General features: G+C 53.4%; 4 protein-coding genes across 4 annotated transcripts; 1 reads left to right on the forward strand and 3 right to left on the reverse strand.

The window, feature by feature from the left end:
* Positions 1-299: 299 nt before the first annotated feature.
* On the reverse strand, positions 300-3048 carry CTRU02_205593 (uncharacterized protein; the record flags this gene model as incomplete). Its single annotated transcript, XM_036727588.2, has 4 exons — positions 300-1203; positions 1254-1379; positions 1751-2183; positions 2256-3048. 4 exons carry the CDS (start codon positions 3046-3048, stop codon positions 300-302), a joined length of 2256 nt encoding a protein of 751 aa, XP_036580545.2.
* Positions 3049-4028: 980 nt separating this feature from the next.
* CTRU02_205595 (Valine-tRNA ligase, mitochondrial) lies at positions 4029-7540 on the forward strand (the record flags this gene model as incomplete). Its single annotated transcript, XM_070204577.1, has 3 exons — positions 4029-4059; positions 4169-4600; positions 4650-7540. The coding sequence occupies 3 exons, from the start codon at positions 4029-4031 to the stop codon at positions 7538-7540; spliced, it is 3354 nt and encodes a 1117-aa protein (XP_070061681.1).
* A 462-nt stretch (positions 7541-8002) lies between these two features.
* Positions 8003-8718, reverse strand: CTRU02_205596 (secretory component protein; the record flags this gene model as incomplete). Its single annotated transcript, XM_036727591.1, has 2 exons — positions 8003-8565; positions 8631-8718. The coding sequence occupies 2 exons, from the start codon at positions 8716-8718 to the stop codon at positions 8003-8005; spliced, it is 651 nt and encodes a 216-aa protein (XP_036580547.1).
* A 1681-nt stretch (positions 8719-10399) lies between these two features.
* Positions 10400-12604, reverse strand: CTRU02_205597 (uncharacterized protein; the record flags this gene model as incomplete). The annotated part of the gene is made up of 2 exons (XM_036727592.1): positions 10400-11920; positions 12014-12604. 2 exons carry the CDS (start codon positions 12602-12604, stop codon positions 10400-10402), a joined length of 2112 nt encoding a protein of 703 aa, XP_036580548.1.
* Between the last annotated feature and the right edge of the window lie 3182 nt (positions 12605-15786).

Consider the following 15786-nt stretch of genomic DNA (forward strand, 5'->3'; position numbering starts at 1 on the left):
GATCATCATACGCAACGGATACGATGCCCAGATATGGTGTTTTCGACGATGGTGTTTTCGACGGGACGTTGGGTGCAGGTCGAGTAGTCGGTTTGCATAAAAATGCATTAAATTTATCTACGATCTCATTTGACTCCCCTTCACACTCGCAACCGTTGTGTGCTGACCGAAAGCACGAAACATATTCGTAACCAGTTGTTGGGCCTCGCATCTCTCATACATCATCAACTATTTCTCTTACCTGTGCCCTTACTGTAACACCCTTGATCTATGATGCTATTGCCAACCACATCTATTACCTACTCTGTCTTCTTCTTCTTCCTTTCAAACCCTTCGATGATAGCAGCCGCAACATCATCGACGGTGGTGCCTCGCTTCCTCTTACCGATCTTCTCTGCTCCCAACGGCGACTCCTCGACAGCTTTGTATACCCCAGCAGCCCCCAGGAACAATTCTGGCCCAAATCCACCTTCCTCGGCATGCGTCTTACTGATCTCCTCCATCTCACGCACCCACCTGTATGCCTTGGGCGGCATTGTCACAACCCCTTTCTCGGCAAACTGGAGATATGCTGGCAGCCTGGTGGATAACTCCTCGCGCAGGTGATCTAACACACCGATACGGGAGGCTGTGGTAAAGGCTTGTGTCGCGATAGCAGTGAAGCCCTTTGACATGGAGGCGAAACACATCTTGAGCCCGCTCGCGGCTCCGATCTCGGGGGAGATGTGCTTCCCGCCCAGCACGGCACTGAGGCGGGCACCTAGGCTCTCTGTTTCTCCAGAAGAGATGGGAAAATCGGCGAGATTGTGAGGGCCAGACATGGGCATACCCGGGACGGACCAGTCGTCATTGTCGTCGGTCTGCGGGGCCGAGGAGGAGAGGTTGGTGCCGGCGTTGGGGGCGGATCTTGGGCGGGGCGGGGCGCCGATGATGCAAGCGTCAATAAATACGGCGGGGACTCGAGAGCGCGAGAACAAATCCGCAATGGATTTGCAGGTCGAGGGCGCGACGGCATTCATGTCTACGAAGTAGAGCGGCACGCTGCGGGAGGTGCCATCAAGGGCGTCGATGATGCGCTGGGCCGTGGCCTCCGCGTCGCGCGGAGGCACGACGGAAAGGATTGCAGCGCATTGAGATGCGAGGTCAAAGTCTGAGTCTATAAGCTCAACTTTTGCATCACGCGCGCGTTGTATGGTGTCTTCGCTGTGAGTATGTTAGGTCTGAAGTGACTCAACCGGCGGGGTGATGAATACCTTCGACCCTTGCAGTTGGTTGCAACCTGGAATCCTTTGGCGATGAGTAACTTGGCGATGCCGACACCCATGTCGCCGATGGAGATGACTCCAATTTTGGAAGGTGAGATGCCGTTGGAAGCCATACTAGATTACTTTGCCAGATTGTTCAAGACTGTGCTGATACTGTGCGTTGATGAGGTATTATGTGTGAGTTGTGTGGAGGTTGAAGGAATTGGGCGAGTGAGCGAGCATCCACATGCAGCCCTCTGAATAGCAAGTTACAGAACTGCGTCAGTTCCCGGGGTGTTATTGCCGCGCACGTCCAGACGTAATTGGCACAACGGACGACAACGAATTGCAAGCAAACGCTCAATCCAACAGCAATTCTTAGAAATCATAAACTTTCGCTCAAATGTTGTGTTGCTGTCCATGTCATTATTGATGGTATTTTGTCATGTTACAAAGTTACAGTACACGAGCTTGGCGCTCAATTATACTCCGTCATGCTTTCTCACTTGGAGTAACCGATCCATGAATCCGGCGCATCAAGCTTAGACTCGGTGGGTTCTCCCGATTTGCTTGCCCCGGAAGCAATAAAAAGTCCATGACTTGTTACGGCGCCAAAGTGGTCGGGAACAATCGTCCAGTTCGATGGGCCCTCAGCCAAAGGCAGGTCTTCTGCGAGGGCGTTCTCTGAGACACCGAAAGAAACACTCGTGAATGAGCCTTTGCCCGACGGCAACTCGGGTTTGGCAGTTGCGGGAGGTGAGACGAAGTACTGGACGTACGAGCCAGGAGCGACGACGCCTCCTTGAATAGCTCCATCGAGCTGGCTGGAGAAGGAGCGGATGAAGCTGTCAAGATCGTCTTCGTCTGATGATGAGTACTTTGTCTCCGGGTCCAAGGAGAGGAGGCCTTGTTTTTTCCCCCATCCCCCGCCGCCGCTCACTGAAGTTGTCATTAGCTTCTCGAATGCGATAGTGGCTCCACGTGAAAGAAAAGAATAAAAAAAAGACTTACGGATTCTGTAGACTCTTGCGCCATGGCCTAAGAATCCCTGCACAAATCTCTTCGTGTCTAGAGTCTGCTTCCATTCGTCCTCGGCAGTGCTGTCCTTGCGTAGCCTGTTTGACCACTCCTGTAGGCGCTCCAGGTCGCTAACCTGGGTGGCAGCAGGAGGTATCACCACCGCCCAAACGCCAACAGGCCCAGGAGGGAACTCATGCCCTTCCTTCATCCGTCTGTCGTAGAGTGCCTGTACAGCAGTCTCGAGCTCCTTTGAGGCAGGTGTGGGCTTGCCGTCAACTTCGATTTGCCGAATGATGTTCCCCAGACCAGCTAGGATCTTCCGAGGGGCTGTGATGGGAACCAATGGCGCTTCTATAGTAGTCTTCGAGGCTGCAAACTCTGGTGAGAAGTTGACCTCTTGTGTCTGTTTTTCAGTGATGTGGTCGAGTTCCAAGTGCGTCCCTGATCGGCGCCAACGGCTTGCAAGAAGCGTAGACTGTAGTCCATTATGGAATATCGTGTTGGCGAGGGGTAATGTGCAAGCTGTGACTGAGGAAGTCTGGTTCAGAGTGTTAAGATTGAAGGTGATGGCTGCTTGCAGCTTTGAGTCGCGCTGAGGCTTCAGAGGGCTCCCTTGCCACAAGTTGGGCAAGGTCACATCCTGGGCACCATGGTAAAAAGAGAAACCGTGAGGGATGTCACCAAAAGGCTGGAGAGGTTGGAGTCCGTCCACCGCCGCGGCAAGGACGTTGAGTTCGCTTGAATCTTGATTGGTCGATGAGAAGGGCTCTAACAGAGCTGACATGAACTGCTTATCCTGCAGCCAGGCAGCATATTTACGAGAGGCCAACACAATGAGTGCATTACCGGTTGAGTGGTTATTACTGCCAAGTTGTTGCGTTCTCTGGTTGACGCTTTGAATGAGGCCGTCCTACACGCGTACTAGTTAGATGGCGAGTTACTCAGTTGCATGACAGGTTTGTCATACCTTGGTGCTTTCTCCCTGGCTATGAATAGAGAACCGAGTTGAATTTGAAGACCACCTCTTCCAAACGGGCCTGCCAGCGGTGTGGCTAAGCCGTGAAAGAGTCCTTGGTGAGTACATCTCTTCACCACTCCTGGATGCCGTCCAGGTTTTCACCCAGGAAATTAGTGTCTGAAAAAGTTCAGCACTCAAGAACGCTGCTGGATCAAACGATTATAATGCCATCCAATTGGAATGCAAGAGACTTGTATAACAGGAAAAACTGAGTGAAGAGAGATCTGCAGACCTGAGGACAACTCTTGACTTGTTGACAATGAGAGAGCCAAAGTTAACAAACGAATAGATTGATGACTTCAATGATTGGACGGTGTGGCTGGAGCTTGAGCTCGTTGGTGCAGATGGCACTCTGGGGAACAAACCGTGCCAGCCCAGCCAGGCCCCTTACCGATGCACTGTGGCTGCAAAGTGGAGACGCAGGCGTCTGGCTCAGGCCCGATTTTAGCTGCATGGCATGACCCCTCCAATGCGCTCCGTAGACATCCAATCCTGTGAGTCAAATTCGAGAAGTACTGCAAGCAGACCGTCGAGTCATATTGTGCCTGCCCCTCATCGGAAGTCCTTAGGAGTTTTTTTGTATTTAGACACAAAGTCGGAAGCCCACCTCTCCGGGCTTCTTCGCCAAAATATCCACCACGTCCAGAACAATATTTCTTCGAGCACTCCGTGTGCGCCCTCCAATACTCAGTCCACGTCCAACAGCTCGTCTTCGTCTTCGACCTTTCCTTCAGACACGTGCCACCATGGCTACCGACAGCGGACGCGGAAACCCCAGTGCGCAACCCCTCCACCCACCCCACATTCTCACGATGCCTCCCGCCAACCCTGATTGTTCTATGAATCGACCTTGTTGTAGCTAACCCTATGTCTTTCTCTCTTTCAGTCGGCGCTACCGAGGGCCTCAAGGAGGAAATGCCTCCTCCCGCCTCGAACGAAACCAAGGCTCAGGCCACAGCGACATCCGCCACTCATGCCGCCGGCCAGGACGCTGGCGCCGCCGCCGGCGCACCTCCAAAGGTGAAGACTGAGAAGGAGTTGGAGAAAGAGCGCAAGAAGGCCGAGAAGGCCGCAAAGTTTGCACAAAAGCAGGCCGCCCAGGCTGCGAAGGCTGCCGCCGCCCCTGCGTCTAAGAACAAGGAGAAGAAGGCCAAGGCTGAGAAGAAGGAGGAGGAGGCTATCCCCGAATACGTCGAAGATACCCCGAAGGGAGAGAAGAAGCGCCTCAAGTCCCTCGAGGACCCTCACTTCAAGGCCTACCACCCCGAGGCCGTTGAGAGCGCCTGGTATGACTGGTGGGAGAAGGAAGGCTTTTTCAGTATGGCACACACCTTCTTACGAGATTTTTCTAGCTGACACATCGACAGAGCCTGAGTTCACCGCCGAGGGCAAGGTCAAGCCCGCTGGCAAATTTGTTGTCGCTCACCCCCCACCGAACGTGACTGGTGCTCTGCATCTTGGTCACGCCCTTGGTGATTCTCTCCAGGATATCATGATTCGGTGGAACCGCATGTTGGGCAAGACAACCTTGTGGATCCCTGGTTGCGATCACGCCGGTATCTCTACGCAGAGCGTTGTCGAGAACATGCTCTGGAGAAGAGAAGGAAAGACCCGCCACGACTTGGGCCGTGAGGACTTTATCAAGAAGGTCTGGGCCTGGAAGGGTGAGTATCACGACAAGATCAACGCTGCTCTCCGAAAGATGGGAGGAAGCTTCGACTGGAGCCGTGAGGCCTTCACCATGGACGCGAACCTGTCCGCTGCCGTTGCCGAGACCTTCGTCAGACTCTTCGAGGAGGGTACCATCTACCGCGCCAACAGACTTGTGAACTGGTCTTCTCGTCTTACCACTGCCTTGTCAAACCTCGAGGTCGTTAACAAGGATTTGACTGGCAGGACACTCCTTGAAGTTCCCGGCTACGACAAGAAGATCGAGTTTGGTGTCATCATTCACTTCAAGTATCCCATTGAGGGCTCCGATGAGACCATTGAGGTTGCCACCACCCGTATCGAGACTATGCTTGGTGACTCTGGTATCGCAGTCCACCCCGAGGATCCCCGATACACCCACCTTGTTGGCAAGAAGGCTAGACACCCCATTATTGAGGGTCGTCTGCTGCCCATTGTTGCCGACACCTACGTCGACAGAGAGTTCGGTACTGGTGCCGTCAAGCTGACCCCCGCTCACGACCCTAACGATTTTAACCTCGGCCAAAAGCACGGCCTGGAGTTCATCAACATCCTCACCGACGATGGAAACATCAACGAGAACGGTGGCAAGTACCAGGGCCAGAAGAGATTCGATGTCCGTTACGCCATCCAGGATGAGCTCAAACAGCTCGGTCTCTACGTTGACAAGAAGGACAACGCCATGACCATTCCCCTGTGCGAACGGTCCAAGGATATTATCGAGCCTCTTCTGAAGCCCCAGTGGTACATGAGCATGCGCAGCATGGCTGATGACGCCGTTGCTGCCGTCAAGGATGGCAGAATCAAGATCCGTCCCGAGTCGTCTGAGCGCAGCTTCTACGCCTGGATGTCGAATATCAATGATTGGTGCATCTCTCGTCAGCTCTGGTGGGGCCACCGCTGCCCCGTCTATCTGGCCAAGGTTGAGGGTGAGAAGACCGATTCCCTGGACAGCAAGCGATGGTTTGCCGGCAAGACCCGCGAGGAAGCCGAGGCCAAGGCCAAGGCTGCCCTCCCCGGCAAGACCTTCACCCTTGAGCAGGACGAAGACGTTCTGGATACCTGGTTCTCCTCCGGTCTCTGGCCTTTCTCCACTCTGGGCTGGCCTACGAAGACTCAAGATCTGGAGGAGCTTTACCCCACCTCCGTTCTTGAGACCGGTTGGGATATTCTTTTCTTCTGGATTGCCAGAATGGTCATGCTTGGTATCAAGCTTACCGGCCAGGTCCCGTTCACCGAGGTGTACTGCCACAGTCTCGTCCGTGACTCTGAAGGTCGCAAAATGAGTAAGAGTTTGGGTAACGTTATCGACCCCTTGGATGCCATTTCGGGTATCTCTCTGCCTGACCTCCACGCCAAGCTCCGCGTCGGCAACCTTCACCCAAGTGAAGTTCAGAAGGCCGAGAAGTACCAGAAGTCGGCCTTCCCTGACGGTCTGCCCCGCAACGGTGCCGACAGTCTGCGTTTCACCATGGCTGCCCTTACGTCTACGAGCGGTGATGTCAACTTTGATGTCAAGGTCATGACTGGCTGGAGAAAGTTCTGCAACAAGATTTGGCAGGCGTCCAAGTACGTTCTCGGAAAGCTCCCCGAGGACTTCGTTCCTCTCAAGGAGCCTGCCGTCGGTAAGACGCTCGCCGAGCGCTGGATCCTCCACAAGCTCAACAGCGCTGCCAAGGACATCAACACCGCCCTCGGCGAGCGTGAGTTCCAGCATGCCACCGGTATTGTCTACCAGTACATCCTGAACCACCTTTGTGACGTCTACATTGAAAACAGCAAGACCATCATCCAGGACGGTACCGAGGAGGAGAGAAACAGCGCTATCCAGACCCTGTACACCGCCATCGAGGGTGCGCTCACCATGATCCACCCCTTCACCCCCTACCTCACTGAGGAGCTGTGGCAGCGCCTGCCCCGCCGCCCCGACGACAAGACCAAGTCTATCATGATCGCCAGCTACCCCGTCTACAACGCCAAGTTCGACGACCCCAAGTCCGAGGCCGCTTACGAGCTTGTTCTGGGATGCTCTCGCGGCTCGAGATCGCTCATGAGCGAGTACGCCCAGAAGGAAGAGTCCAGAAGTAAGTTGTCTCTCAGGTTCTCACCATCAGTTGCTAACACATGGCAGTCATCATCCAGGCTCACGACGCCACGTCGAAGACCACCATTGAGGAGCAGGTCGCTTCCATCAAGTCTCTCAGCGGCAAGGGTGTCACTGGCATTGACATTCTCGGTCCCGACGCCGCCCGCCCTGCCGGCTGCGTCGCCTTCCCCGTTGCGTCGTCCGCCTCTGTCTACCTCCACGTCAAGGGTCGCGTCGACCTCGACGCCGAGATTGAGAAGGCCCAGAAGAAGCTCGACAAGGCCCGCTCCAACATTGAAAAGCAGCGCAAGGTGCTCGAGGACCCCATCTACCAGGAGAAGGTCGCCGAGGCCGTCCAAAAGGTTGATAAGCAGAAGCTCGTTGACCTCGAGTCTGAGGTCAGAGGTTTCGAGGGAACGATCAAGCAGTTTGAGCAGCTCAAGCTGGAGTAGATGTAGACTTTTACACGTATTGAGTTTGTGAGGAAAGAGAAAACATGAGATGAGAAAGTAGACACCGCCTAGGAAGATGGCAATCGGTCGTCATATGGAAGAAGAAGAAGAAGAAGAAGAAGAAGAAGAAAAAGAATTCGTTGCTTGTCGTTAGTATCTTGTCCGAACATGGGTGGGTCAACCCAGAAATACAAAAGACGTTAGACATGATATATTCAATGATGATAATGTGCTACGCCAAGATATTTTCGCCTAACTGATGCGCACACTGATGCGCACAATATCGCATTCATGACAGATAATCGTCACTACATTTCCACGCCCAAGGGGGGGAAAAGCAATTCCGCATCAAAACACCCAGAAATGCGATCCATTCCCTTCTTCTTTTTTTCCCCGCGGGGGTACCTCCCTTCGCTTCCAACTCGAGGCCGTCTGCGCGGCGTACGCACACGGCACAATCGAGAAACCCCCCCCCCCCCCCCCCCCCCCCTCTTTACTGCTTCTTCTTCGACGCCGTAGAGCTCTTCTTAGACTCCTCCTCGAGCTTGTCAAAGTCCTCGCGGTCCTTGCGCTCAGCATACCATTGTCCCGCTTGCAGCACGAGAACACCGACGAGCACCAGCGCGAGGATGGTGTTGCTGGCCGCCAGGACCTTCAGAGAGTCCTCCTTACCCAGGATGATCTCGCCATTCTCGCCGCCAGCGTTGGTGTTTTCCTGCCAGTTGGGGTCGTCCCAGATGCCGGCGCTTACAGAGCGCAATCCCTTGACGATGTTGGTGATATAGACACCCACGCCGATCAGATACAAAACCAATGAGGCGCCATCGAAGAGGACATTGGCCTCCGAGGGGCGGAAGAGCTTGATGAAGAAGCCAAGGAAACCGGTGAAGACGATGATGTTGAGAAGGCGGCCGATCAGCGGCGGGGACTGGTGCATAAACTTCAGGTGGGTTTCGAGGTGGGAGTAGAAGGACTCGGGAACCGGCGCGGAGGTCCAGAGGAGGGGGAAGTCGTAAGGGAAGCTTGCGAAGAGAATGCCGAGGAAGAAGCAGGTGGCTGTGACGGGGTGTCAGTGTTCGGTCTTGAACGCAAGGAGGGGAAAGGGGAAGTAGAGAACATACGGCCGATGATCATGAACGTCGCAAACGAGTTTGAACCACGATAGTTTTTGGATTGGGTGTTCTTGGACCAATCCACCCAGCCGGCCATCTTGACGGTTTTTGGGAGGCTTGAAGTGTGGATGAAAAGAATGCGATAAGGGCGGAAGAAGTGGCGTCGCAATTAGTATGCGAGCTTTTGAATCGCAAGAAGGGGGAAGCTCCGGGGTCGTGTCTGTGGGAAGGAAGCTCTGTTAATGAGGGCCCATACACTCGTCTGTCGTCAGGGACCAAGACGTATTAGGTAAAGGAGAAGAGAGATCTGCCGCACGCAGACGAGGGGTTGGTTGGTGGCGACGGGACGGAGGGGTAAAAGGAAAAAAAAAAAAAGGGTGCAAAGTTGCGCTTCTACCACAAAGAATCTGCGGAGAGGCTGGTCTGGGGGTGGGAGTTGGTATGTGCGTACCTTGGGATTATGTCGCGGGAGGCCGTTCGCGCGGGATAGTTTGTTTGTGCGTGGCAGATTACCTACATATCTCTGTGTCGTCTCAATGGTTGACAGCAGGCAGAGTTCTGCTTACGTAGGTTCACCCAATTCGACGGGTGCGTTATCTGTTGTGGAGTTGTGGGTACAGGTTGACTCGGTTGTTGTTGCGGGCGCGCTCAGCACTTGATATCCTTATCCGTAGGGTATCCAAGTCACCGTCTCCTGCTGTTGTGCTGCATATGCCATGAGACGGCTTTCGTCGGGCGATTCGGGAAGACGAACAATTAACCAGGCATGGCGGGTCTAGAGGACGCAGATGCTTGAAAACTAGTCCTACTACCTCTACTAGGTTTCCCCGTTCCCCATTCCAGAAGGTAGGCTGACGGTATGGGTGGCTGGGACCGATATTTATTCTCGAAACATTCTGGCTCTTCCCCGAGATGACAACCCGGAGATTAGCACTGGGCAACATCGTCCCTAGTCTTGTTTTTCTGCCCACTAATATTTGGCCTCCAGGATATGATGCTTGCACAACCACTCGATAAACGAAATCAGATTGTTCACCTCATCAATATAACAAAACAACGATTCATATGAGGATAAGAATCTTTCACATGAAAAAACGGAGACAATGATGCCGTTCGCCATTTGGTAACATACATTGTCCCACTTCCATAAACCAGTAAGTAGTAACATATTCATGATATTATACACAGACACACCCTTGGGCAGGTGAGGCTATCTGCCTAGCTATTATGCTTCCTTCATGCCTAAGTTGGTACCGAGACATCGGTGTCCGTAAACCGTCGCAAATTGGCACTCCATCTGACACAATCACTGACGCTCCCGCTACCCCATGAAAACGCGGAAATGACGATACGCACTGCAATGCCTGTTGACAGACTCCGCAAGTTGACAATCACGCAGGATTGCCTGGACAGCCAAAGAAGCAAATTTTGAAACCCAAGAAAAAGAAATCCACGTCATAGGGATGTATCCCATCAAGACAGTCCCAACTACATCGTCAAGAACGGAAATGGGTAGTTATATATAGCAAAGAACAACAATTAAGACCAAAAAAGATGAGAAAAAAATACTTCGCTACCGCAATAATGCTGATTCCGCTGGAAATCCCACGAGGTATCAGTGACGAATCGCCAAGACGAGAGCCAGTTTTCAACTCAACAGCTGCCGAGAAAAGAGCATCGTCATCGTCTCGTGAATGGGAGAGCATCTCGCGGGGTATAATGAGAAACCTCAAAAAGGAAAACGACACATCAGAGAACTGCCACCGACCGAGATAACTTTATACTCTTGTCCTCGACGGCTTCTTCCCTAACGTCATCTGGCTTAAGGACAATGTCCTGGCTGCCTTCTTACGCTGCGGATCCTCGTCCTCCTCCCGCAATTCTTCCCCAAATGCTCCATAGCTGTATGGCTGTTCTTCTTTCGGAGTAGCAAATACCTCTGAGTAAGAATCATCGTCTCCGACACCAGTACCAACCCCCGAATCTTCCGCCAGGTAGCGTCTATCCCTCAACGCGGCGTCGTCATCGTCTGATGAATCGCGGTCAAAGGCCGACACACTACCGAATGATTTGGCTGTCGGGGGCGGCTCCATCTGCAGAGACAGACGGCCGTTACCGGTTGGCCCAGAAATCATGTTAATGCGCCTCGTCAATTTCTTTACTTGAGACTCAAGAGCCTGCCTGGAAGCTCTTTCCGTCTCAAGAAGTGCCAAGAGCATCGTGTAGTGATCTGCTGTGAATAGCTCTGTCGCTCGACCGGTTTCCATTCGGGACAGAGCCGGCAAGCTACTGACGCCCCGGATGGTCGATGTTGAGGTTGGTCGGTGTATTGATGCGGGGAGGTGAAGGGAACCAACGTATGTAGGAGTCTCGCCGAAGGATGTGTGAGACTCTTTAGAATGCGCCGAGTTAGTGTTCCTAGAACCGGGTCCCTCCGGATGGGAAACCTGCTGGAGTACGGTATTCACAGACGTGCTGTTATACGAGGATGCATTGGGACCTGGAACGGGTGGAGCAGTTCGATCTGGCTGGTTGATGCGCACTTGCAACCCCGGCACAGAGTTGCATAGTTGAGCGACAATGTCCTCCATCCTTTGCATCCTACCCTCCAACGTCTCAATGCGCGTCTCGATACTCGCTGCCTGGGTTATCTTCATACCCGCCATGACATTGAGATGAGTCAGACTGCCAAAAGAAAACGGCTGAGGCGGTGTGTGCGTGTGTGCCTGGGCCTGTTCTATTGGCGAAACTGGAGACTCTGGCATGTCCATTGGTGCGACCTCAGTGTATTGATTATCGTGATCTGGAAGATTAGTTAAAGCAGGCGCTGCAATAGTCGCCTGGTTGTAACTCTGTCGCCAGTACCGGATTTCATCACTCCGCCGTCGAAGATCCGCTCGGATTTCAGGGTTGTTGATTCCGCTCAGACTTCTAGATCGCCGTTTGTGTCCAACATCACTCGTGATTGCGCGCCCGATTTCTTCAGGATCGTCGTCATCGGAGTGGAATAGTCGGCTACCGCGTACATGGGTACTTGCGGGACGAGGTGAGAGACCCGCCAATTCGCCCTCGCGATGCCTGAATGGAGCCGAATATATTTGGCTGATTGTTGATGTTGCGGCTCGCTTGCGACTCGACTGTACTGTGTCGACATTGATCGAGTTGCGTGCACTTTCAATTGCAGTGATATCATCGGGTCCGATAGAATGAGACCTCAATGCTCTGTCATATTCTGTGATCGGCAGCGATGCCGATCTCTTTGGTTCGGACTCTTTGGCCCGGTTCAACGCAGAAAGGTCCTGGAGATTTACAGTCAGTTTCTTAGCCGAGATACGAGGGAGAGAAAAAAAAAAAACTCTCGTGGGACGGGAGCAGCCGCAGCCGAAACTTACGCTCTTGTGCTGTTTCTGGTTCTGGTTCGTGGGGTTGTACGTCGATACGCGCTGGGAATCGTGTGAACTCTGGCTGCCATTCTTCTTTTTACGACCGAATAGCTTTCCCAATGCGCCGCGCAAAGTAGACTTTTTGCGTTGAGGCCTATCCTTGCTCGCACCCGTCTGTTCAGACGATGCGCTCACTACAGAGTACCTCAGATTACTAGAAGCGTTCGTCCTTCTCTGCGACTGCGGAGAGTTGGAGTGGGCATGTGTGGCGGACGTTGGTGACGATGTTGAAGTAGAGCCGGATCCGGAGGGGGCTACTACGGAGTCTGTCCTCGGCGGCTGTAAGACTTCGGGTCGGGGGACTGAAACAGTCGACCTCGCCGCGGGATCGACCTGTGGCGGATGCATTTGCTGTTCTCTCATGTCGCCCCCAGTCACAGGCGTAGCGATACCGGTGCCTGGGTTGCGCATTGGAAATTCGTCGTCGACAGGATTTGGGATGGGGATTGGACCTGATATTTTGCCCCGAATGGACTGTCCCGTCATGGAACGGTTGGAGGCGCTAGGGGCAGGGGAGTTGGCCGACTTGAAAAGGCCCATGACTTCTTTGGGAGCTGACCTAGGTGCGATTTTGCGGCTGGTGAGGCTGAGGGCTAGAACGAGTGTGAAAGAGGACGCCGGGGAAGGAGTGGTGTATATGTTTGTCGACCAGACCAGTGTAAGCCATGAGAATGAGGCTTGGGCGGGAAATGATCAGGAGGGGCAGAGACAATGCTAATGAGGACCCAAGAAACGGGTGATGTCCGGTGCCGCGCCGTGACGATTCGTCTGGGTGATCCAGCCCAGTCCAGTCAGTGCTGGGAATCTTGATCGGACGCCCAGAGTCTAGGCCAGAAGATGATCTATGCTGGAACCTGATTCATGGTGCATATGTCCAGCAATGCCGCCCGTCGTGTGGGCTTGTCGGGGATTGGGGAGGAAGCAATGGCCGTGGACAGCCGCGGCGGTGCGAGACGTCAGACAGAGGTTGGTCGGTCGGTGATCAATCAACGCACGAGGGGCGAGGCGAATAAAGGAGTAACCCACGACGGGTCCGAGGATTGGAAGATGAGTTATGCCACCAAGAAGGGGGACCCTAGCAGCATATGCGTCATGTATCAAAGGAGCACCCGGCCAGCTCTGCGACAGGCTGACGAGGCGGCCAGAGGTGCACGTTGATTAGAACGGGCGGTAGCGTGCCGCTAAGGCAAGGTATGGTCGACGTCGAGGTGTGGGAGGGGGAGGATAGGGTGATGTGTGATGGGAGAGAGGTTTGAATTATACAATTAAAGAAATCGAATATTGACGGGAAGGTGCAAGGAACGTGTGAGCGATGGACTATGTATCCGCAGATGTAACTTCAAGCAAGGCGGGGAGGAGAAGAAGAAGTGAAGAGTTGGGGGCGGCGGCGGCGGCGACAAGAAGGACTATTTCTCTTAGTCTCTCCAACGACAGACGACGCGGCATCGAGTGAGAAGAAAAGAAACAAAAAGAGAGGTAGGGCGGGAGAAAAGGGAAAGCCGTGGCATGTAAGGAAAAGCGCGGCATCTGAATCGGCTCAGCGCAAGTAGAGCAAGGTACTCCAGGTACAGCACGACATGGTTGACAAGGGGTCGGGTCCTATGTAAGAGTTGCAAGGAATACTCTGCACAAAAAAGGCGACTGAACGAGACGGACAGCGGGCCTCAGATACGAATGGGGAGGGACAGAATGCAGAGGCAGATGCAGATTGCTAGCGCGATGAAACAAGCATGCATGCACGACTAGGAGGATACGGACCATTGGAGCGGCGTCAATGGTGCATATAACGTGTCTAGGATACAGTGATGATCCCCAGTTGAGGGAAGGCTACGGCCCCTATTAGGATAGTAGTGGATGAAAACATGAAAACTCAATCCAGTTGGCAGGAGCAGAGGATGGGCCAAAATGGTGGGAATTTTGTAAGGAAAAAAGAGGAGGGGAAAAAAAGAACTGGGTCAAGGGCAGCAGCAGTAACAGTAACAGTAACAGCAACAGCAACGGCCACGGTAGCAATGGCAGTGGTAGAGGCAAGTAGCAACGGGCAGTAACAAACACAGAGGCAGGAAAGGTCGGACGGATGTCATCAAGAACAATGAATGGAAAGGACGGACAGAACCATTCCATCTCTCCCAATCTTCTCTCTATTCTCTCTTTCATTGGATAAGTCTCTCCTGGGCTCCTGCCTCGGGGATTGTCCCCTGTTTGAGGCCAGTGCTTGGGGCGCGCCCAGGTGGTGGGGTAAGCCAGGGGTAGGGGTAAAGGGAGGGGGGTCCCTGATTAGAGCAGTGCTGGGGGGGGGGGGGGGGGGGGAAGGCGCAAGGACTGTGGGCTGCTTGGATGCTGTGTTGTCTGTCGTCTCTGAAAAACTTCCATGGGCTGACACCAACTGAGCCGGTGTACCTGCCTCTCCAAGGTAAGCCACCTCTGAACGTGCAGTAGGAAGGCGAGGCAAGGAAGGCACGCAGGGGAAGAACATAGTATGGTCTGCAAGAATCGGGGTGCTGCGGTGAGCAGGTCTGTGGTCAATAATAAGCCAGGATCGGGCGAGGAACGTAGGTGCGTGCTCGCAGTACCAGTAGTCTCTGCTAGATATCCCAACTGCTGCACTAGTACACGTATGTATAGAAGATGTTTGATATGAGGCCAACAATGGCGGTGTTTGAGGTGTTTGTCTGTTGCGAGGGATGACGGGAATGTGTGAGTGCAATATGGATTTGATGCTCTCGTGTGCCAGTCCGTCCCTGTCGACGCTAGGTTTGTCGATCAAGGGAACCGAACGGGGAATGACACTTTGCGAGGAACTGGGATACGCGATGGTTGGCATTGGGGGCCAAGATAGTCATAGTTACATTTTACCTCTCCCAGGTAACAAATTACAAGTGACTGACAAAGTTTGGTTGAATAGGTAGTGAACCTCTTTGTCGGGGAACTCGAGCAGTCTCAGTGGGCAAAATGTCTCTATCAAGCCCGGTCAAGATATTCCACAACGGTTGGCGTCTGAGCCTCAAGACAAAACATTCAACTTACCTAAAATAAGTCACTTATGATCCACGGCCTTCGCCTTTCAGCCAACCCCACCGCACGACTCACCTGCAGTGACAGCTGTAAGATGAGGAGCTTAGGGTGGGGTGACTTGACAGTCAACAAATCCATATGAGTGACAATGGGAGCGGCACGCCAAGCCCTCTGTTCCTCTACCCAGTGGCCGTTCTGCCTTTATTCCCCCTTCTCATTGCCAAATCCACTTGTGTGCCCCCGGTCCTGCCGGATTCAGTCCTATCCGGTCTGCTGGTCCGATTCAGACGCCTTGCCGTATTGGGTGACATTGTTTCAGTCTTCCCTCCTTTCCTTCTGGGTTCTTTTTTCTTCTTTCCATAAGGCCTGTCGAGTGATGAACCTGCCGCTCATCGTCCCGTAATGGCCCGCATCAACGTCATGCTTGCAACAGCGCCGCCATTGTGTGTCCATGATACGACACATTTCCATACAGCAAACACCTTCCGAGTATGTGCGGACTGTGGACTTGAATTTGCTACCGCTGCACCCGTAAATTCGACTTCACGGACACCTTTTGTCAACCTGTATTGATTGTTATTGTCTCGCCTCCTCCAAATCCCAGTTCCAACACTGGCCGGAACCACACTGAGCAACCACCAGTCACACACTGTGACTCGTCTTTAAGATTCAGCTTCGGGGCCCAAGGTCAAAAGCTGTCCTGACCT

This window comes from Colletotrichum truncatum (genome assembly GCF_014235925.2).
Source record: "Colletotrichum truncatum strain CMES1059 chromosome Unknown Contig_0003, whole genome shotgun sequence".
NCBI classification, from domain to species: Eukaryota; Fungi; Ascomycota; class Sordariomycetes; order Glomerellales; family Glomerellaceae; genus Colletotrichum; species Colletotrichum truncatum.